The sequence below is a fragment of the Vidua chalybeata genome, chromosome 16, assembly GCF_026979565.1.
Source record: "Vidua chalybeata isolate OUT-0048 chromosome 16, bVidCha1 merged haplotype, whole genome shotgun sequence".
In the NCBI taxonomy this organism is placed as follows: Eukaryota; Metazoa; Chordata; class Aves; order Passeriformes; family Viduidae; genus Vidua; species Vidua chalybeata.
Window position 1 is genome coordinate 11618998 of NC_071545.1, and position 24271 is coordinate 11643268.

General features: G+C 46.3%; 1 protein-coding gene across 5 annotated transcripts in view; it reads right to left on the minus strand.

Annotated features, from left to right (window-relative positions):
- Positions 1–2399: 2399 nt before the first annotated feature.
- Positions 2400–24271, minus strand: part of MAD1L1 (mitotic arrest deficient 1 like 1) — a 352882-nt gene continuing 331010 nt past the window's right edge. For all 5 annotated transcript variants that reach the window (XM_053957712.1, XM_053957708.1, XM_053957710.1 and 2 more), the window contains one exon: positions 2400–6326. In XM_053957712.1, coding sequence (XP_053813687.1) covers positions 6168–6326 — 159 coding nt within the window. In that variant the 3' untranslated portion in view covers positions 2400–6167. The remainder of the gene's footprint in view (positions 6327–24271) is intronic.

Sequence of the window (24271 nt, forward strand, 5' to 3'; positions counted from 1 at the left end):
CTTTCTAGTGAGTTTGCAAAGTTAATTTGTGCCTTACCAGAGCTGTAGTCCTCACCTCGGGACAGCAGCACAGCCTGTTGGGCTCAGGTGAGGACTCCCATGGCTGGGGTGGCACACATGACACAAGGGATGCTCTGCCCACAGGAGGTCAGTGCTCAGTGCCCAGGATACCAGTGCAGGACACTCCAGCACTGAACCAGAATGTTGGCATTACCTCCAGATGTACCCAAAGGCATCCAAAGACCGTCAGGACAGACCCACCCAGGGGATTGGTGCTATCTGGGGAGCTTTTCTCACTCCTCCTCATCTCAGTGCCAGGACGAGCAGCTCAGCTCCCCGTGGATTTGGTTCATTCCTCACCATCACCTCCTCTCCAGGGCTGTTCCTTCCCCTGCCAGGACTTGTGGCAAGAGGAGCTGTCACTTCAGAGCACACCACTCACAGGAGGCTCTGCCTCGCAACAGCAGCGGCGGAACAGGAGCCCATCACGTACACACCCAGGGGCTGCAGCGTGACTCCCAAAAGGGGCTGGGGAAAGGCACAGGCACACAGAGCAGCCAGGAGAGCCCAAAAGGAGCTGGGGAAAGGCACAGGCACACAGAGCAGCCAGGAGAGCCCAAAAGGAGCTGGCGAAAGGCACAGGCACACAGAGCAGCCAGGAGAACCATGCTGCAGAGAAAGATGAAGGAGGGACAGTGTGATTCACCATCACCCCATTGAGAACAAGGCTGTGCATGGTCAGTGGGGAGTGGGGGGCACCTCCAAAATGAGGCACCCAAGTGACATCCATGGCCTGTGTTTCTTTTAGGAAGGCCACTCCTTGGCAGTGGTTATGGAGCAGCCTGGCAGATGAAGCAGTCACTACCAGCAAAGTGAAGTATCTGCCATCATACAGCACAAATGTCACTCAGCAGATGCTCCTTAAGAGGAAAGGTTCATCTGCCAACCTTCAGAGCCTTCCATCTGCCTGGAGAATATTTCCCACCGTGCTGATACCAAAAGTTTCTGATCACATCAATGGAGTGAGACAATAGAGATGATAAGGGAAATGCTCTCATCCTCTAGCCAAGGCCTTTGACCTGCCTGGTGCATCTTGTCAACTATATCATATTTTGGGGGGAGTCAGGGATGCAGAATTACCTTCTCAGTCCCTGCAGGCAATCAACTTGCTCCCCAAACCATGAGATATGATTGCCCTTATTACTTTGGTTTGAATAGCAGTGAGCCTTGTTAATGGTCATGAAATTATCTGTCCTTATTTAAATCCTACAGCCGTCTGTGTTTCAATGACCTCCCCATGGTCTCTGGCTTTGCTCCAGGCTGAAGAAGCAGTAGAAGGACCAGGAAGGAAAAAGAGATGGTGGGAGGATTGAAGAAAAAAAAAAAAAAAAACAGAACAATAACAAGCAACAGCCAACAAAGAGAATTCAAAGTGAAACACGGAATATTAAAGAGAGCTCAATCAATCAGCTGGAGAGTTCAAAAAAACATAACCTGTCATGAAGAGAAGGAAGCAGCATCAGGTAAAATTAGCAACCCTAATAAACTCATCAGCACTGGAGCCTGGGCCAGGAAACAGCACAGGGAAGATGAAGAGGTTGTAGAGGCTTGAGCCCATGTTGGGGACGCAGGAGAAAACTGACACAACCCAAGGCAATGTGCTTTGGTGGAGGAATGTGGTTCGGGTGGAGACCAAAGACACGGGCTGCTTCCAAGACCTCCAGCAGCAAGGAGCTGCCTTTGTACTCCTTAAATGACATGGCAGCATTTTGTTTAAAGTGTATTTTTCTTCTGTTTTGTTCCTTGTACTTGCTCTAAGGGAAAACATGCACAGAAGGAAGGCTGGAGACACAGACACCATGCACGGAAGGAACAGGAGGGGCTGCTGGGATGGCCTGTCCAGGGCTGGGCTTTGGCCAGTGATCTTTCTGGAGAAAAATTCTCCTCTTTCTTTTTGATAAAAGACTGTTTCTTTGTCCTTTCAAATAACATCTGCAGACTCCCAGAGTAGCAAAGGATTTTACAATAATAATCCCCCAAAAGAGAAACAAGAACTGGAAAACCCCCAAGCAGCCAAGAACTGTTTTAATGTAACCAAGCTCCAACACAGATTTCCATCAATTCTGCAGCAAACCTGAGTCATGAAATTAAAAGTAGCATCAGCATATTTCCTATTAGCTATGGTTCCTTTTTCAGAACAGATCATACATTCCCACCCTATTTTTCTAGACACTTGTGTCAATGCAATATCATCAGATGCTGTTCAGTCTTTCCTCTTAGCCTGAAAAAAGCTTTCCTGTTGGGAAAGATGGGATTTTAATATTTAAAAAAGACTTCATGAAAAAGCTTTGCTGATTTATTTATTTATTTATTTATTTATTTATTTATTTATTTAATATCCCTCCCCTGATCAGAGTGGGTGCATTTTGTAGCTTTTAAATATCATACAAGTTTTAGCAAGGCTGCTATTAAATCTGAATCTGCTGTCACAGCAGGCAGCAGGAATGTGATTCACACCAGCACAGAGAGCCTGTTCCGTCCTCCCCAGCTCCTGTCTTTAGCTACAGTCACCTGGCATCAGACACCACCATTGTTTTCCCAATGTCTGAACAGCTAAAAGCTCCAACAGAACCAATCCTGCCCTGGCTGTGCCCTCTTACACCCCGAGCAGCAGGGGTCTGGCATCAGCTCTGTGATGTCTGGGGAAGGCTCTTGCCTGTCACCCCCTGGGGTTTATTTTGACACCTCTGCCCATCATCCCAGGTCACACCACTCTCAGCTGCCTGTGAACCCACTGCTGGGTTTGGAAATGAAAAGGGCAGGTGCTGCTCAGTGTTTGTTTGGAGCGAGCAGAGGGGAGCAATGGAGAACCGACAGCACGGCTGGCACACTGCAGCTGTTCAGAAATGGAGGCGGCTTCTCCTTCCATCCATGCCCCGTTTCTTCCATCCATCCCCTGCTCTGCTCCTGCTCTCCACTCTCTAGGCACCCACCTCCATCATGGCTCCAAAGCTCTCCCCCTTCCCCTTCCCTTGCTCCTATAGTGTTACATGGAGATCCAAAACTAACATCCACGACTCCAGACTTCTCACGGCTCATCCCGAAAGGGTTTCCCTGGCTCCTTCTCAGGCTTAGCACACTTCCAGGACAATGCAAACAACACGTGGTGACACCAAGAGCCAGCAGACACAAAGCAGGTGCAAAAGGCTCCAGGGTCAGAGATGTGCCTTTAGGAGAGGCACAAATCTGGTGAAACCTGCCTTAGCTCAGAGCTCTGCTGCTTCACCCGACAGCTCCGTGCCCGTTTGGTGTTTGTATATGCACACAGATGCACAGGGCTGCTTTGTAGCAGAGCAGGGACTCATGAGCAGTTTGAGTGAAGGGAAGCTTCAGGCAACACTGCAAACAAGACGGTGCTTTGACACACACACACACACACACACACAGACACACAGAGAGAGACAAAAAATCCTGCAGCCATGCACCAAGAAATCATATTTCACAGCCTACAGCACATAAACCCAGCTAGTGTGCACAGAAACCCAGCGAGCACACACACGCTTGTGAGCACTCCCGCCTTTCCCCTCCAACCAAATTTATTATCCAGCTCCCAAGATTTTTAAAAGGATTTTCCACAATCAGGGCTGGAGCTTTGCAAGTGATGAGCCAAACCCAGATGGGATTTGTGCCCTCACCACCTGGGTGGTGGCAACTGGGATCTCTTTGCACTGCCCCTGGGGGCTGCATTCATGGAGGGGGGATGCAGGGGGTGGTGAACACAGTTATTCCTTGCAGCTCCCTCTTGGCTCAGACAAGCAGGATAATGACAGAAATAGGAGCTGCCGTGGTATCAGGTACAGCCATAGGTTTATGGCTTCATCCTGAATTCAGTGTTGGAACTAGAAACTGGGGAGTCTCAGCTCCTCTTCTCCATGGCCCACAGGTGGCCCAAGTGGCTTTGCAATGGTCACATCTCCACATGAAAAACTCCCACGTTTCCATGTGTGAGCCTTAGAGATGTCAAGCTTCCCAAAAATTCCAGTTTCATGTGAGCCCTGTGAACTTACTGTGGAGCAGCATAATACCATGAGCAGGGCAGGGATGCTGCTGACCAAAGCAGGACAGTCACCCAGCAGCTCCCCAAGCCATGGACAGGTGCTTCACCACACCAGCACACCCAGCCAAGCACCCATCCTCACCACACACCTCTCCCAGCCATGCTGCCATATTAAATTTAGTTGAACAAATCAGTCTTGCTGGGAGAACATGGAGCAGAGCAGTAATTCATGTCTCCTCCCCACTGGAGGTGTCTCGGAAGCCTACTGTGTGTTCTCTCCCAACTTATTATCCTTTCACTCTCGGGAGGCAACTTTCCAATGGGCAGAACGTGTTTTCCCTTGTCGCTCTCCAGCATCGCTTCTCGCCTCACCTGTGTTTTGCTAAGATAGAGGGTTTATTGTAAACTTATTAATTACTTCATTTCTCCTGCAAGGAGCCAGGAGAAAAATTTTCCGCGGCAGCCAGGATCTGCTATTGTGTTGGCGGCGGAGCTGAATGCGGCTGACGTCATGATTCATTTTCCCCATGACTGGGGAAGGCGACTCTCCGTGCCGCGCCGTGCATATGAATCAGGCAGCCTTCCCCTGGCACAGCACGCCCAGCAATCCATCTTCCACCGGGACTTCTTCAAGCAGAAGAGAAAATGACAAACTTTTGCTATTGCGCTTCCCTGCAGAGAGGAGAGCTGGGGAGGTGGGGGCTGCAGCCTCCCCAGACCTCATGTTTGTCCCTCCACCTCTGATCAACAGCACACGGGGTCAACAGCAGATGTTTTCCATGCCTGTAGACACATCAACAGGTCTCCAAGTGACTCCAGCAAGCCTGGCCAACCCTGCAGTCACTGCAATTGTCTCAGCTAACTTTCTAGCCTGCTCACTGCTACCTTTTCTCCAAGCCTAGGGAGGGTGTTCCTGCTGAAATCAGGGGGAAATCAATATACACAGAAGTTTATAGCAAACTGATTTGGTTTAAGGCAGCTGGGGTTGGGACTAAATGATCTCTAACGTCCCTTCCAACCCAAACCATTGATGATTCTATAAATCTATGAATGAGACTTGCCTGGAAAAACAGAGATAATGATGTCCTCCCTTTGCGAAGCACATCAGACCATTGATGTGCTCATCCTCTACATGTGGGAGGGCACAGCAAGGCACAGAGTGCATCCCAAATAAGAGTCTTACACCCAGTTTGGGCAGTGACAATTTATTGTTATGACAGAAGAGCTACATCCATTATAACACAAAATGTCAGACTTCTGGGGATGCTCCACCCTCCATGGAGGGGAGGAGGAAGGAGACCTCCCAAGACAGATATCCAAAGGGTGGTGGCAGGCAGCAGGCTAAAGCCACCAGCATTGAACACAATGGAGCCCAAACTGATCCTTTCCACTTTCTAAAGTCCTGAGATAACCAAGAGCCCTAAAGTCTCAGTAAGGAACCAAAGGCATGGCAGTGACTGAGCCACAGAGGTGTCAACACAGCTATAGGGGCTTCAAATGGCCATTTATGCTTGTGCTTGTCTGCTGAGTGATGGCAGACTCAGGTCACAGATATCTTAAAAATAATTTCAAACTTGCTAAGTGATGAGATGTTTGCAAGAGCAAGAGATTTTCCCTGGGTCTCCGTCCTCAGGGACCAAGCCCTTGGCTGCCATTAGAAGAGGACAACCATGCAGCAGGAAGCACTTGCCTGATGCAGGTTTGTCTCTTTGTTAGAGCCCATATTTAGGGAATCCTTTTGGGAAAAGCTGTGAATGGTGATGCTGGGGCTCCTCAAACCAGCAGTTCCCACCGTATTCCCAGACAGATCCTGAGAATCTGGGTAGTGATGAACACATGGCCCAGTTCAAAGGCAGGGATTGGATTCTGGCACAGGAGAGCTCTGGGATGGAGCTAGACTTGACCTCACACAAGAGGAAAATTATGCTTTTCAGAGGAATCGGTGGGATTTGTGACTCAGCATGAAAGAAAGGGGAAGAAGGAGTTCCTTGCAAAACAGAAGCTACCCAAAACCACAAATTAAGGGTGATGAACAGGAGAATCTTTCCTTGCTACCTCAAGTGTCCTGCCCAGGAGGGCCAAACCCTGGCTGGCAGCTGGCAGTGGGACACTAAGCAATGGTCTGTCGGCTGAAGAGGTCGAGGGTGAGGGCGCTGAGGAAGGCTGGGATGCTGTCCTGGCGCAGCAGGTGGAGTTCAATGAGCTCCCGGATGGTTCGTGAGAACTCCGTTTCCAGAAGCTGCATTTTTCCACCGGAGGAGCTGGAGGCCTAAAGGGAAAGAAGAACAAGCCCATTAATACCAGAGGGTTTTAATTCACCTCTGTGACACAGGAGCAGTGTCACCCTGAAGCCTCCTTTGGCATGGATGTGCCTGTCACCAAGGACATTCCTGAGTCCTGCATCCCAATGTCCCCATGCAGGACCCCTGTGAGCCTTCCCTGGTGACAAATGTGGCACTGGGGAGATGAGGGGTTTGACCATCCTGGAAAGAGCCTGTGCATCCAGCACAGAACAGAGGTGGCCACATCAGGGTCAGTGTCACCAACACCACCCAGAGTGAGAGGAGTTCTGCACAGGGGATTTCTCTCCATGAGAACACTTTTCCCTGAAGTCATGCCACTTCTGTAGGAGGGAGCAGACCTGTTCCTAATTAGCATAACTCCTTCCCAATGAGTACTGATCCACCCTGCATCCCTAAAGTGTTTAATTCAGCCTGGCAGCACACAGCCAAAATCTCCGGAGGAATTATTCCAGGGATGCTCTCAAGAAAATATGGAAACTCAACATGTGGGAAGACACTACAAATCTCCTGTAACATATAAAACAAGCAAAAAAAAAGCTAAATGCAAGAGAAATAAGGAATGCTTGAAGCCTCTCTGCCCCCGGAGGCACGAAAGCAGCTTGTTTATTAATAAACAGCAAAAACATCACAGTGCAAATGCTAATTTTTTTTCCCCTGCCATTTTCCTCTTCAAAATACTCCCATTCCTAATTGCTTTGCAGCTCTGCTTCCTGTCGGAGACAAGGTGGGATAGCATGGGTGGTGCCAGGCATGGCTGGCAGCCCCCTCCTCAATCAAAGGATGCCAAGACCCAAAGTGGAAGATTGCCATGTGAGGGAAAATATGGCTTTAGCTGCTGAGAGCCCTAGGGAACCTGCTTCCTTCCAATTTCATGTTCTCAAGAGTCTGGACACTTTTGATTATGAACTCTCCATGTTTGGGTCACTTTGGATTGTGAGGTGTGCGAGGTACAGAGGATGCCCCTGTCATCCCTGAGCCAGGCAGGGAATCGAAACAACATTTTCACGTGGAAAAGTGAATTAGCTTTTGTTTAGATCTTTGGTTTGGCTGGGTTGTTTTTCAGCAAATCCTGTGCTTTGATCTGCTGCTTACCGGAGCTACCCGATACCTCCTGTGCACCTGAGGTACCCCTGGACCAGATCAAAGAGGGAAGAGATGGCAGATGAAGGAGCCAGTTGGAGGCATCAGGAAGGATGTAAATTCCCAGCCCACGTAAAGCTAGAGGTGTCACAGCAGAGCAGAAGCACAGGAGCTGGGTGCTGTGGCAGCAGCACAGGTTTTATTTTGCAAATCCTCCCCGGATTCAGCTGATGAGAAGTGCCAGTTTTGGAGGAAGGTCCGAGTATTATGAATGCATCGCTTGTGTCTCCAACTCTCTCAGTGCCGAGTTGGATTCATCTGAAATGGGAATTCAAGCTCTGTATGAAATACACAGCCTCCCTCGCAGATTTAAAACACTCTTTGGGCACAGAATTAATTTTCTAAGAATTTACAAGCAAATCCATTAATTGGTTTACTAGTTTAATTAATTAAACTAAATTCCTTAAGAAATTTAGCATCCGGTGCCAGGCCATTTGCTTGTGTTTTATGACCTCAAAAACAGAGCAACATAAATGTTTTAAATTTCCTCTACTTTGAGCTCGCTGGTGTTATGGGTGAAGGCTACATTTGAATATCTTCTCTTTTTTTATGAGATTAATGGTAGTTTCTCTCTACTATTCTTCATAAACGAAGCTTCCTCCTGCAGCAGAGGCAGAAGAATAATGTTCAGAGAAAGTTATGTGGATAAATACGTGCCTTTGAGAAGATTGCTATTTCCCATTGAGTTTTCTCAGCTGTCAAGTGAGGCACCATCCTCCCTCTCACCCCCACGGCCTCTGGCTCCCCAGGAACTCTAAAAAAATCAAAGAAAACCCCCAAATGCTTCCAAACCTCAGACATCTCACCCAGGTTTCTTATGATTGCTTCTGTAACAGGCACAAGGCGAGAAGGCAGCCACTTGGAAAAAAAGCAATTCTTCCTCTGCCAGTAGATGTTTACATGTGAACTTAGAGGATGGATGCACTTGCAGTGCAGCTCATTCAATCTCACACTGCTTTAAAAAAATGGAGAAACTTTTTTTCCCCCCCAGGAGTGTTTTAAAATTGCTATCATTGTAACTTTTCTTATTATTTGTTTTTATTGCTTTTTTTTTCTTCACCCATCTGTTCATAATGTAGTATAGACTGGGATATATAGATAGATTTGCTGCTTTGGGTTCAACAGCAGGAGTACCTCTGCAGCCTGTGCTTTACAAATAAAGTGATTATATGAAATAATAGCAATATGTTCCCATTAATTCACAGGATTTCTTTTCAAAAGCCAGCCTGCACCCTGCCTGGTGCACTTGCTGGCAGAGAGGGAAGTGCCCGAGGCAGGAACAGGAGCGAGCAGGGGATTAGAGCAAGGCAGGGGGATGCACAGGGGTGTGCAGGAACTGAGGGGGAGGACATGGGGGGATGCTCTGCTGAGTGAACGCTGCAGGGTCTGATGTTCCACACCATTCTGGATCAATGCAGAGCATGCCTGTGGTTCCAGCTCTAAAAACTGTATTTCTGAAAATAAGAAATACGAAATTTCTAGCAGTTCAAAGCTGCAAGAAAGTCCTCCTCTTCACTGTTCATAGCTAGGATTCCCTCCACCCATTTTTAATATTTTTTTTTTTTTTTTATAAAAAACCTCAACCCTCAAAGGCAAGCTCCTGGACATTCCTGCTGCAGGCGCCAGCACAGATCAGCTATTCACAGCACACTCCATGTATCACAATCACCATTCACTCTGCTGCTGCATTCCCTAAAATTCTAACTTTAGAGGAAGCCAAAAGCCACCTCAGCCCATCTAGGATTGAAATGCAAAGCTGAGAGGAGCATAAACAAGTGTCACTGATGCATGGGAACAGTCCATGAGTGGGAATGGGGTGAGAGAGACCAGAGCACGTTCAAACCCAGCCCTGACTGCTCTGTGCCCAACACTACTGACATCACTGCTATAGTGTGCTGTTCTCTTAAAGAGTAAAAAAGCAAAGAAAAAAGAAAGAAAAAATAAAAAAAGCATCAACATTTAGAGTCAAACTGAATATATGGGATCAAAGGAAAAGATGGATCTTTGAGTCTCCCTATCGACCCCAGAGTCAATGGAAAAAGGAGTCAATGCAAGAGGACACTTTGGGGACCACCATAATGCTTCACTCTCCCTTTCCCCTCTGTGCTGGGCCACACAAGTGCAGTGCTTCACTAGAGATGTAAATATTCCCTCCTAAACCTCAGTTTCCCTGAGCACAGAGCAGCAGCTAATCATGATGAGAATACCATCTCTCAGGTACTCTGCACATAGCTCTATATTGGTTTCTTCTAATTCATGGGAAAAGTCTGTCTGGCTCACAAAACTACCAAGATTCAGGTCTCTGTTATGTTTTATTCAGATCTCAAATACTTGCAAAAGGAAAGAGTTCGGCTTTCACTGAGCTCCGTTGCCAGTTTAATCTGATTTAAGGGCTATGGGGACCTTTTGTAGAAAAGCAAAGGAAATCACTCTTTGCCCAGTGTTACTGCACACCCAGTTCTGCAACCAGATCAGGGGGCAAACCTCTCTATATTGTAAAGCACAACAACACTGGTCTGTCTATTTAGCACAGAACAACATGAACCTGCAGTAGCTGCTCCGAGAAAGGAGCTGTTAGCACAACTGTTTCTTCAGGGGAATCAAGATCAGCAGCCACCTGCCAGAAGGAAACATCATAAATCTTCCTCTTAACCCTGGAAACCAGTAAATTATTCAAGGCTTTATAGTTCAGATATACATGTAAAAATCTCTCCAAGAACCACCATCGTGGTAGAAAAGCGGGTTCTTCTCTCCATCTCAGCAAGGCGCAGACAATGCAGATGACAATAGGCATTCCCAAATGTCCCCTGTTGGGGGATGGACCTGCAGCTGAATGAACTGGGCTTGTCAAACTGGAACATACGGACTGCAACAGGCTCTCTTAACTACTGCCACTTCAATGTAACAAGTACAGGACTCTGTCTGCACTGCTCCTGCTGAGATGGCTCTTTGCACCCGTGCTGCTGTTGCACACAAGCCTTTCCTGAAAGCCAAGACCCAGCATTTCCTTCTCTGATTCCTCCAGCTGCTGAGGGGGACTGATGTGAAAAATGTGACAGTGTCTCCTTTAGTCAAGCTACCATGTGGTTCAGAACTGCACTCTCACCTAGATACACTCAGGTTTTATTTTCTTGTTCACCCGTTTCCTCTTCTCTCTGATATATTCTGGTAGCTAAAAACAATGGCTCCAAAAGTGCCATCGGCTATAAACTGGCACGCAGCGTGAGTTTAATCACACAAAGGTTACTTCTTGAAAAATACATGTTGAGCATAAGACCCAAGGTCATGTAGCTCTTCAGACACTGGAATAAGACTGAAAAGAGGGTGGCTGCACACCCCAAGGAGAGAGCTGGCATGAGGACTTGGTATAATCAGAAAGTATGGAGTAGAAATGCAGAAACAGGGGAAAATTCTGCGCAACTTGAATTCTATACAACAAAATTCTACACAACTTGAGATTTCAAAATGAAGTGAGGATTTTCTACCTCTGATTTCCACACTGAGAAAGCACAACTGCCTTTGGGGAATGCAATCCATGCAGGACATGTGTTCCTGCAACTTCAAACACACACATCCAGCGTCGCAGGTGGAGCTCCTGAATGGGTTTTGGCAAGCTGACAACAGGGATGGTGGAGCTTTGTGCCAGGCACAGCAGGCAAGACAGTTGTGTCTCAGCTTGGGAACAAAGGAGGTTCAAACACCTCCACAGCATGCAGAAGGATGAAGTCCAGGGCTTTGGCAGGGCTGCCAGAGCCACCCCTTGGCGTGGTGACAAACCTTTGCTTTGCAGATGCCGCTTGGCCACGCTCTATGGTAGACGGTGCTTTCCAAGGCTAAGATGTATTAGGGGTCAAAAGGAGCAAGTGAATTATTGCCTGGTGACATTTACCCAGTGAATGTATCTCGAAGGCCCCATCTCATCTGCTCTGTTCCATCCATAAATCACTGTCTGTGCTGTGTCCCCACAGACGCCGGCTCTGAGCACACACAGCAACCAGCCCCGAGTGCGCTGAGGGAAGGGGCACCACGGCTTCACACCCAACACTCCACTGCTTCTCCCTGCTCTGTGCAGGTCCACAGGCTGCTCCAGCACTATGGGCCATGCTGTGGCCTCTGTGCCTGAGTTTTCACTCCCCCTTTCCCTTCTCCTTGTGGTGTTCCTCACCCTACCCTGAAGGGTGCTGTGCTGTCCACACCAATGTGGGTTATGCACATTTCCCCACCAGATCGACCCCTCTGGCAATTTGCCTTCATCACATGAATCCCTCAGACCTCCTCTTCATGTGGGGCGGTCACTTCCTCTTCCCAAAGCCTTCATGTGCCAGCAGAAGCCCTCAGGGTTGGCTGTTCCAAGTGATCACCTCCCAAAAGCTCCACAGCTCTATCACTGTGTGTGCCTCAGAGCCTTGGGCACACTGCTGGTCCTGAAACCCCCTCAACTCCCTGGCACCTTCCCCATGGCACCCACGGCCTCCCTCAGCACCCACTAACACCCACGAACCCTGCCACAGTCCAACAAACCTACTTGAGATTTTCCTTTAAGAAGCTGCTGGCTCTGACCTTTAAATGAGAAAATCCTTTTGTTTCTGCCTCTTGCTTCAGATGCCGAGATTTTTCTAAATGTCAAAGGCCGCCTTGTCCACGTGCAGATGTTGAGGGGGGAAGCAGTGATGCTGAGTGGGCTGGCACCCTCTCTCTGGGTCTGCACAGCTGATAAATCTCCACTTCAGATCACCCCAGACAGACAGACAGATGCAGGGAAGCCAAAAAACTGGAGTGCCCAGAAAAAAAACCAAGTTAAAGAAGTGTGTGTGTGTGTGTTTGTGTGCGTGCACATGCAGAAACTGCCTGCTGAAGTTCTAACAACCCAAACACGAGGTTTTGAGATTTAATTGCTCAAACTTGGCTCTCTCGGGTGATGATATCATTATCAAAATACCCCAATTGAGTTATGCCTCACCAATCAATCTCTCCTAAGCATCATACACTGCTCAAATACCAGGTCCCCAGGTAGCCTCTAAATCACTTTAATTACAGGCCGTTCATTTAAAATTAGGGAAATATTAAGGAAAGAAAAAAAAAAAAAAAAAACAACACAAAATTGAACCACAAGATGTGCTTATGGCTGGAAATATTTATGAGGTTATTTAGCAAACTGTTTACTGATTTCCTTCTTTTTTTCATGGTAACTGGCAGGTCCAGCTGCCCTGACAGGATGCCTGCCCATGGTGGCTCCCACAGGATGTGCAGCACTTAATCAATCAGGTCACCTCCCTTTCAGAAATAACCATTCCTTGTCTGCAGCAAATCCCCCCCCCCCCCCCGTCCACTGTAATATCCTCATTGTAACCCAAAGAAGAAGAGCACTTCCTTATAATAATTGTTTCTTGCCAAGACCTCTGACCTCTGTGTCACCAGCTTGGTATATAAAGTGAATTTATGAGGCAGACAGGGATGGATGCCTGTAAAGAGCCTTCCAGGAAATGTAATGAAAAAGCTGCTTTTAGCTGCTGAGCAAAGAAAAGCAAATGCCTGGCAATGCCAAGAAGAAAATTGAATGCTGGGATGGGGTAAGTGAGAAACAGCCCTGTGTGCACTGAGATTTATAGCAAACATTTCCTTTCTCTTTCTTATTATTCAACACCGAGATGAACCACAACCCCAGAATGTCTTTGGAACAAGAGGTCAGCTCGTATACTTCCATCTTAATCAGAAACAGGACCCAGGCACTGTGTACATGAGTGGCAGCAGTGATGGGTCCTGGATGCTGCACCAGCTCAGCCGCAGAGGAGCGCAGAGCGGGGTGTGCTGCACCAGCTTGTCCCCACAGCTCCCTGTTCTGATCTAGGCGAGCTCTCCTGCACCTCACATCAAAAATGAAACCTAAAAAAGAGCAGGGACGTGTGCTGAAGGGCTGCACCCCTCTCCATGGGGATTCCAGCTGGTGTTAATCCTGGGGGACAGCGTTCTGTGCAGCAGAGGGCAAGTCAGCACCTTCCTTCAAAAGGCTTCTCCTACAGGTTAATGCCCTTTAGACTGTCAAATGTGATGCCATAAAAATAAGATCAAAGGCTTTAAAATAAGGGAAGCGTATTTTTTGATTCATACTATTACTATTTTATATCTGAATATTCCTATAGAGCTTTTCATCCTGGAAGACAGGTCTTTGAACTGCTGTGATTTCACCTATCACTGAGGAACAACCCCCGGGGTAAAATGTGACAGCTATTATCAGGGTGCATTAATGTTACTGAACAGTTCAGGACAGACAGAGACAAATATATCCAATTTAAATCATAGGATTGAAGAACTACTGCTCAGTGTGGATTAATACCCATGCATTTTCCAAAAGTGCTTTGAGAGTTTTTAGAGAACAAGTGCAGAAACTAAAATTCCCTGTCTCATCTGTAGGATTCATTCAGGCTCCCATCATTATGCTGCAAATTGAACATTGTCAAAGAGGGAAGATGGCAATGTAAATGATTCATCCGTAGCATCTACTTTTGCATCCACAGATTCTGATGGGATGTCCAAACCAGCCACCAAGGAGACTCACCCTGTGGAGATTTGCTGAGGTGATACCTAAAAATGGTTCCACTGAACACATGGCTTGTGAGAGTAAATCACAGCAGACTACTCACATCACAGAGAATGGAAAATCACATGGGATGACACTCTAAACTAATGCTGGCAACTGGCCGTAGTCAGAGCTTGAGCTCATAAAGTACAAGTTTTTAACAGACTTCAGATTTGCTAAATAGTGTTCACCAGCCAAATATGCTTATAAACATCAAGCATAAAGGAGTAGAGATGGGAACAAGGCACGGTGCTCACAGAATTTTTCCAACCCCCTTCCATATAAAAACCCAAACTACAGCATTAATCCTTTAAAACCATCACCTCCATAAAATCTCAGGATCTTTACAAATCAGAGTGTCTCTTTGATACACAGGGAAGCTGTGCTAATCCCACAGCCATGCCTACCTCTGACCTACAACAAATCCCTTTGGAAAGAGCAGCCAAATGTGTGTTATCCCAACTGCTGTCACACCACGCGTGGCAGGGCTGGACTGCTCCAGCACCCTGGCTGCAGCTTCCCAGCCATCTGCGAGGTGACTGTGTTGGACTGGTCAAGCTGCAGAGTGAGTAGCTAACAAGCATTAACAACATCTAGCCCATGTGTTCTGTCTAGTAAAATGCCAACCCATCTGTCTGGAACATCAGTGACTCCGTAGAAGCCATATGCAGGAGAGACATAAATTAAGGAGAGAAAAATCTCCCATTACTTTCTCTGTGGTGACTCTGCAGTTGTCACTGGGAATGAGAGGGACTGGGTGTTTTTTAAGCTCTGTTTTCCCAGCCAAATCTCAGGCTCAAGTAGCTCTCCAGCCCTGCCATCCAGAGGCAGTTTCTGGTCTGCACCTGACCCTGGTGAACATAGCTTGAGACAAAGTGAAAAGCAGCTGCAACTCAAACCAGGTTCCAAACCGCTCCCCCAGGAGAGCCAGCAGAAGGCAGAGAACTTGAGGGAGAGACCAGGGACTGGCAAGTGAACCCAGCATACAAGAATCCCTCAGTTAGACAAGGAGCTCATTAACCAGCCAAGCTGCTTATCACATCTCCCTTGCTGGAAGCTCTCTGAGCTGGAATGAACAGAGGAGCAGTAAACCAAGAACATGGAGTTTCTGGAACATGAGAAGGAAGCACCTATGGGAGAAATGCAAAAAAAAAATATCTGTGTGGGCTGTAATAAAGACTGCCTGTTCCCAAGGCAGGGAGATATTCCACTGTGAACTGCAGCTGGGCGCATGAGGTCTGTAAGAGAACACAAGCAGCAAAGTTTGCCAAACCCTGCATCAGTGAGAGATGTCTGGAGCCACCGAGAATTTTGACAGCAACTTTTGAGGCTGCAGCGTTGCCTGGGAGATAGGCATCCCTTCCCCAAAGCAAACCACTGCTCCCCAAGATGCAGAGCTTGCTGGAGCCTTCATCCCTCACTGAGTCACACCAGACATGTACTGCTCCACTGCTTGGCTGCTCCTGCAACATGGTCCTGCTCAGAAGCCTCTGCCTTCCTGTCTCTGGATTAGAGCAAATCAGCAGGAAAGTGCCTGCACTGAGTTAAAATAGGTCATACAGACCTCAGGACTCACCAGCTGCCAACTGGAAATGAACCCCTGAGTTTGCAAGCTGGGCATCTCACCTTGCATGAGATGGAGGGAGAGTGCCTGGGGCTGGGAATGCTTAAATGAACAGAGGACACACACCTGGGAGTGTGCTACTCCTGGAGTGACTGCTACTCTGCCACGTTGCAGATGCCATCACGTGATTAACACATTTATCCTCATCATCTTTTTGGTATCCTTCTGGAAGTCTTGCCACAAGTGGGGTGGACGGAAGGCTGAAGAACCAAACAAGATCCTGTGACCAGTAATGGCTCAAGGGACTGTAAGTGATAAACTTAATGACCAGCAGACAATTAGACCTTAGCTCTGTGGCTGAGGGATGGGATATGGAGCATGCCCGTTCCTGGCTCATTGAGTTTGCAAGGCTTGTGGGAGAAGGAGTAACAGATGGACCTGATGGCAGATTACAGCTGAAATTCTCACCGTGTTTATTCACTACCTTCATCTAGCTCTTGTTTGTCATAGTCTGGCACCCTGGGCTAAAATGCAGGTTCAAGCCTTACATCAAGGAAATTGGTGACACGTATTAGTCACCTCTGCGCAGAGCCAGCGCTCTGCATCGCAGCCCGCGCTGCGCACACCAAAGCCACCGCTCACCTAAGAGCAAGAAGAATTGGCCAATAATTACCCCTTCCTGTGGGACCGTGTGACTTGCTTACACTTATGATCTACCAAAGTGGAATTTAAGTGCTGGCTCCGGGAATAACATTAGTTGCCATTGCAACATCAATAACCAAATGTCACGATGTTAGCGTGAGTTGAGGAAGGTGCTTTTCCTGCTGTCGCTTTTTTTGCTGGCTCGCATCTCCCTTCGTTTTTCTTCATTTGAAATCGCTGTCATCAGCACGACTGCCAGCAGGACCAAAGTAAGCCTGAGTTGTCAGTACCCAGCAAGTCGAAGAAGGAAGTTGATTCTGAACATGCAAAATTATTTTCTTGTGTCCTCAAGAATGAGTTTTAACCCTTAACAGCTCACAACCCCACATTCCTCAGAATGCATCTATAGCCACAAGTGGAACTTTATACTGAGAAGAAGAGGTTATTATTTTTATAATGGAGCTGATGGATATCAGTAATTCTATTTGTGGAGTTACTCAACCAGACTTGTAGTCCACAGGTAGGAAACCTTGAAGAACTAGATAGTAGGGAAACCAGTCAACTGGCCTGTGCAAGTTGGGTATATCCAGCTTTCTTGAAATGGGCTTTTAATGGTAAAACCCAATGTGAAACAAAGACACATAAGACTCCTCTCTCCTTGAGCAGGTCTGATCTCACCATAAGAAAGTCCATGGCTCAAGAGAGAGAGGTTGCAGCTAAGGAGTGAATAAATAGGAAGATTTCAGTACTCACTGAAACAGTAGGAAAAATTCTACTGTATCCCTTGAGGGGACACTCAGCCCTTTGGGCTACGACACATTTGCTGAAAGCTCCTGCTGTTGCTGCCTGTGCTGTCATTTGGCACTAACCTCCTGAAGAACATGGCAAGACAGCGCTGCTGGTTCTCATGTCTGGATGAACATGCTCCTCTCCCCGAAGGGAAAAGGAGAGGTTTTGTGTTTAGCGAGTGCACCATGTTCGAGCAACCTCTGAGGAGCCTGCCCGGGGCCCCGGGCCTCCCCCCTGACACACATCTGACTGGTTGTCTCTTCCTGCTGGTGTTCTCCCACTGATGTGCTGCCATCCGCCAGTCATCTCCTTTTGCTGCAAGTGCAGGGGGGAAGAGATTTATGCAGACACCATGTATGCAATTATGAAAACAGGAGACAAGACACCCGGATATCACACAAACTGATGCATTTTTGCTGGCAGGCTTTTTGCATGATCCAGTAACAGCTGTCATGCTCCAGCTTCTCTCATCTGAGCTCTGCTACCACTTCAGCATCCTTCCACATCCTTTAAGAGGGCTTCCTTCTCTTCCTGGTGCAGCCTTCTCCAGATGCCACAGCAAAGTGGGCTGTAGTGTGAGATGCAAAGGGGACACAGTATGGCTGCTTTTCATAGCAGCACTAAAATGAAATGTTCACTTCTTTAGGCAAGACACTGCTCATTAGCAATGACCTCGAGGCATGCAAGCTGCTCAACCAGCAATCTCTCCCACTCTGGAGCTCTTTAAAATTTGCCCTTTTCCTGTGCCAAATCTTTCAGCAAGCTTCCCTAAAGTGCAGTGGTAATCTGCAGAGATACACACATGTTATCCTGTGCTTTCTGGAGAAATGTGGTGATGGGGAGCTGGTATGGACCTTGGACTTCATACCTTGTCCCCTACTCAGCATAGCATTAAAAGGGAAGGAAAGGACAAGCCTACAAGTTTCCCTGCCAAGTCAGCTCCTGCTGTGAACTCTAAAGCCTGGGAGCCTGTTAGTGCCCACATCCTCCTGGTTTTCAGCACTCCATGCTATGTTTGCTTTTGTAAATAGATTTAACCTTTCTAAAATTAAAAACAGAAGAGAACTTCTCTTGGCAGAACACCAGTTTTAGAAAGATGGAGGAACACAACATTTCCCAAACACTTCAAAACTGCAGACTAAAGATATGTGTTAGTCTCTGCAGTGCATGCTGGTTTTGCTCATTATTCTGAATGTTAATACATTAATAGATCCTCTCCTGATTAACGGCTGCACTAGACTCTCTTTCTAGGAACACATATGGCTCTTTCTTGCCACAATATTGGAATAGAGAGCCAAAATATTTAAACACTGATACTAATAAAAGATTTTATCACCCCATCCTGATGTAAATAACTAAGGCTGGAGCCAGCTCTTAGCTCTATACGCCTATCTTTCAAAAAGTTCTTAATCAAATATGAATGAACTGGCTGAGGCCCATTTTAAGTAATTGGGCTGTTTGTGGTTACAGTGCTACAGCAACAAAGCCACTGTGGCATCCTCTCATCCCACAGGATGCTGTGCATCTGGCTGAAAGGACCACATGCTAGGTTTTAGCATCTGGGGTTTTAGACCCAGGTGTGTGTGCAGGGGCTGGTTCTGCCTGCAAGAAAAGGAAACACATTTTTTTTTTCCTCACACCTGCAAGGTTAAAATATTGTCCTGAATTAAGATGATTTTCAGGGGACTCCAAATGCTTCTCTCCCAGATATCTAGACTCAGCAGCATTTACCCCACCTGCTGAAGGACACGGGAATTACCCAGCACACAGCCCAGAGGGTATGGTAAAAATTCTGGTAGTGTTTGTCTGGCTTGTTTGGAGTTGTAGGTCAATTTCCAATACAGAATTACCTAAAAGATATGTTCCTCCCTCATTTTTTCCCATGCTGTGCCATTACCTTTCCTCTGTGCCCTATGTCCTGCACTAATCCTACCTGTCTAGTGCCATCAGCTGCTAAAATAAACAGCAGTTCCCACTTTGTGCTACTTGCCATGCTGCTGATCAGAGCTGTCACTGGCTAAGAGTGACACAACCTGACTGCTAAGAAAACCCTGAAATTTAAAAAAACTCTTTCTACATTTCAACGAGTGAGACCTGCAAGGGGAGGGACTTCAGGTTTGTACTCCAGAAAACATTTATCACTACAGAGCTGAAACATGGTGTGAAAATAAAAGCCCTCCAAACCTGCTTTCACACATTCCCCAGCGAGCCCAGAGGTGTTCCTGCTATGACCCACCTAACAATGCTCTTGAGAATTGTTTTCACAAGCAAAAAACACAAACATAACAGCAAAAGAATCAAGAAGTATTTCTTCAAATGCCTCAGATCTAGGCTGTGCTCTAAATATATTGCAAAAAAGCACTAATATATTTTCAGATGTTACAGAAGGGCACAGGAAAAGACCTCAGCAAATCTGAACTGTAATACAGAGCAGGTCCTGACTAAAGTGTCAGGATTATTTGAGATCACTGACCTCCTCCTGCTCAACCAGACTATTTTACAACTCAATTACATTTATTTCTGTATATACAGATGTACATGAGATACTTAGCATTCTTTCTTGTGCAAGAACCAGACAGAAAGCAGAAGATGCAGATGAGAAAATGAGCGGATGAGCTCCCTCAGAGGTTTCACGGACAAAGATGTTTAAACGAAGTAATTTAAAAACAGAAAGAACCTCACAAACACAGTGCTTCTAAGCATCTCATTTCACTTGCTTGTTTTCAACTACATTTGAAAAAAAAATCTCAGAGGGAATCAAACCACTTTAGCTGCTGCTTCCTCATTCCTGATGTCCTCTGGAGAACATCATCAACCTTTTTTTCCCTACCAGTTACACACCAAAATTTCTAGAACAAGTAACTCTACAGCAGTGAGGAGAACTGAAATACATGACACAGTCATTGCTTGTTGCACCTCTGAAGGGCAGGGAAGCACCAGCATGGCCTGAGACTGACAGACAAGAAGAAATGGGCTTCCTACACCAGCAGGGCAGCACAGAGCCACACAAAGGACTCGGTGCTCGAGGCCCGTTTGCCTCCTCTGCTGCAGAAACCAGAGCTGTCCCCAAACACGGGGCTGAAGGGAACGTGTGAGATGTGGGATTCAATTCTGCAATAACCAACCCCAAACCTCAGTGGCACAGTGCAGGGAGGGAATGCCCACAATAAAGCTGGCAGTGATGCCCAGGCACCTGCAGCATCCCCTGGGCACCATCCCAGCCAGGGCTCAGCCTGCCTTGGGAAGGGCCCTTCAGTGTGCACAGGGCTGTTCCAGCCCAACAACCAACCCATTCATCCCCATGACTGCTCCTTTCAGCACGAGCTGACACATCCTTCCCACAACAGAACCCTGCAAATGACTTTATTTAAGCAGGAGAACAGATTTGTGTTGTTTCTAAAGACAAATGAATCTAGTTTTGGCTGCAGAGGGCTAAGCTGGCCTCCTCCCTGTGCCAGTAAAAGCATCAGGATTGTGGAGGAGACTTAAGAGACTGTGTTTACTTTCAGTCTCCCATGGATCATAACTGAACAGAAAAAAAGGGCTCACACAGCACAACAGATCAGGCTGTAACTGTAAAGGAGTCCAACACTTTGGAGGCTGTTTCTCTCAAGCTCTCAATGATTTTTTTTTTAATTTAGTGGAAGACTTCCCACACTTTACTTGTGTGCAGTGAGAGTGGGGCATTTTGGGAAGAGGATGGTGAAGCAGTTTTCATAGAATCACAGAATAGTTTGGGCTGGAAGGGACTTTGAAGATCATCTAGTTCCAACTCAAGAGGGATGCTGCCCACAAGATCAGGCTGGTGAAAGAATATGCTTTTCTTTATTATTTTACCACTTTTCAGTACATACATAGTCCCAAACGTGGCTGAGCTCTGCCCAAAGATGCAAATATTTCTGTGTTGGAGGTTCCTGACTGTGTGCTCCTGACAAGAGGGGAATGGGGAAAGGAGTCCCCAGAGAAGCAATGGAAGTGTCCAGGGTCACAAAGCAGGTCAGCAACAGAGGCAGGAGCCACGGACAGACCCTGCAAGTCCCCACAAAACACCCAGGCTGTGGGGAAATCTCTGCTCTCTAGTGCAAAGGCAGAGGCAGATATAATGACATAGATTTATCCTTAAGTTGCTATGCAGGGAGGCACAATTCTTTACTTCTTAGTGCCCTGTTATTTAACCTTAATGCTCCACTGGCATTATTTTTTTTGTATGGAATGTTATATATGTGTCTGTGTACAAATTTGCAATGTATAAATAGCATAGATCAGAGGTGACCTTTAAGTTTGTGCATGTGGAGATTCATCCAGCATGAGGGCTAGCTGGGAGGATGAAGTCATTAAGATGTGTTCTCATCTAAAGTTACTTATGAATTATTTGTAAGCTATTTTCTCACTTATTTTGTTATAATACCCCCACATAACTCACTCACCAACCAGTAAAAATAGCTTACCAGTGAATGTATGTTTCGGAATTCTGTTTGCCTATTTTTCCTTTGTGCTGCAGCTGCTGTTGCCATGCTGTCGTTGCTATGTTTTCCTTTTTCTTTCTTTTTCTTCAGAGGGTAAAGGCAAAAAAAAAAAAAAAATCTATTCCCTAAACATGCTAGACTCAGTTCATGGAACAAAATACCTGAGGTAGAGTCTAGAGGAATATAACATAATCTGGATGAAAGAGCATCATAGTGTAGAAAAAAGCCTTTTTGACACTAACATGCAGATTTCTTCTCTGAAAGAGTTAATGAAACTACAAATATCATTTACATCAGGAAAATATCACTAAAAAAGAGTCTTAGTATAGCTAGAAAATGGTCAGAGAAAGGTAAAACTCCATGATGAATAGATTGATAAGAAGGTAGAGGGAAAAATAGATTTGAAAGAGTAGATGTGGCCAAGTTTTATCTGGAAGACAAGACAATGAAGTTGCTCAATAAACTTGTTAAAACAGTTCTTCAAGCCTGAAAGCTAAAATTTGTCTCTGTGGGCCAGTCCTGAGAAGTACAAATGCTCTTTCCAAAGGCTGTGAGTCCAGGGTGGAAAATTTGGTTCTGGGTTGTGGGTCCCAAGTTGTCGCCTTCTGCCTCTGGTCATTTTATGAAGAACAGGCAGAGCTTGCCAGACTGGGCTTGGGGCTCAGCAATTAAGTTCTGAAAAGACAATTTGGGTTGCCCATTCCTTCTTTGTCTCTCAGCTCCGAGGAACTTGGATTATTCCTCCATCTTCAGTCCCCTGCCAGTCTCCAGGAGAACCGTGGAGCAGAGCTGGCAACATGATCACAAGAATCGATAGTTTCAGCCCAATGACTGATGATTTAGAGCATAAAAAACCTCTGTGAGATGGCAAAATGACTTGGGTGGCTTAGGAGTGTGGAGAACTGTGAGGGACCACGAGAACCTGTGAAATTTGGGTCACTGGGCAATGCTGCAGCAGAAGAAATGCGATACACACCAGTGCAATGTAGCGCATGTTGTTCTGCCAATTTAAAGGACTCTTAACGTGCTGATGTGTTGGAAATGATGTAACCTCTCAGAAAAATAAAAAGCCAAGTGCCACTGTGGCCAGCTTCTAGACAATTTCTCAGTGTACAGTGTCACTCAAAACATTAAGTAAAATGTTAGAATAAAATGTGTTTGAAAATACAGCTGGGAGTACCATGTCATGGTTTTACACAAGTTGAGAGCGTGTCCTCTTCTGCTGAGCAGTGAGTCAGCCTTGGTGAGTTCAGTACAACATGAGGGCAAAAGATAAATTAGGTTTTTCTTGTTTGAGGCATGTGCTGTTTAACCTGCCTTTCTTCTCATCACTGACTGCATCCTGGGGTCAGTGGGAGAAACATCAAGGGCTGCAACAATTTACTGCAGAATTAAGACAGGCAACAGTAAACAGAGGATGGGCAGGGTGGTGAATGCTGGGTCAGATGCTACACTAGAAAAGAGAATTCCAGTATTTCAGGTACTCTTCTGCCATTACCCTCCTTGACTGAGGTGGGTGAGAGTTACAAAGTGCACCTGGATTCAAGATGCCCCTTTCTCTTCATGGAGTTTGGCTGCATTAGCTGCCATTTTTCTTCATGGAAAACCACGTTTCCATAGGTCAAAAAACCTCCAGTCCTGACCTGTGTGGAGCGGGGGTGCTAATCCTGACTGTAAGCTTAAAACACAGCTCGATCAAGAGCAGTTCTGCCATTCCCTGTGTATTAATTATTCCTGCCTTTACCCACATACCATCAGCCCCAGATTTTGGGATCTGACAGGAACCTCTTTCCATGAGGACTGCCACATCCAGCCAAGCCAAAGAAATCACAAAGAGCTATGTAGCCCCATGATTAAGAGCTGTGAGTCAGGAGCTTCCAAGTTTATTCCTCACTTTGGGTCCCAGCATGAACTACACAAGTAGCATCATTTCTCTGCATCTCAATATCCTCACCCTCCAGTAAAACTAATAACAACTCCTCCACTGAGCAGGCCTGCTGTGAGAATCAATTGGTATTTGTAAAGGCCTTTGAGAAATGTAAGGCACAGTCTGTATGTGAAAATTATTGATATGATTCATTACCAGGCATTCATACTCTATTTATGCAACTCCCAGTCTATTACTAAATATATTGTCCATTTGAATATTGAAATCACTGCTGCTAGTAATTTCTGCTAATGTTACACTGGTCTTTCAGAGGTAGCTTTTTTGACTTGAATGGGAGAATTGTGGAGGCAGTGAATAGGGGAACAAATGCCAGAAGAAGAATTTAAAAGAGGACAACTGCTCTGTGCAGACTTCATGGAAAACAATAAAAAATCCATTTAACAAATAACTTTGTGCTAACACTTTCCTGACTCCTCTTCCCATTCTCTTTTTTTCCTCAGATGAATTTGTGTGGAAATCTGATCTCCATTAGCCTTTGTCTGCAAGATGAAAATGAGCAAACCTGAGTGGTTTGTGTCTCTCCAGACAGACCACCTGCTTCTCACACAATGTGTTGGGTGATGCCTGAGACCCTCTTGGTGACCAGTCTCCTTTTCAGAAAGTGAGGATGCTCCATCCAAATCATCATCCTACAACCCTCAATCACCAGCTCCAACTTCCCCTGCTTTTACTTTGCCATGCTACTGAAGGCAGCAAAAACTGGGACTGCTCGGAGAATTTCTGAGAAGAGAGAGCATATGTCTATACATTATATATTTATTCACACACTGAGACATGTTCTCACT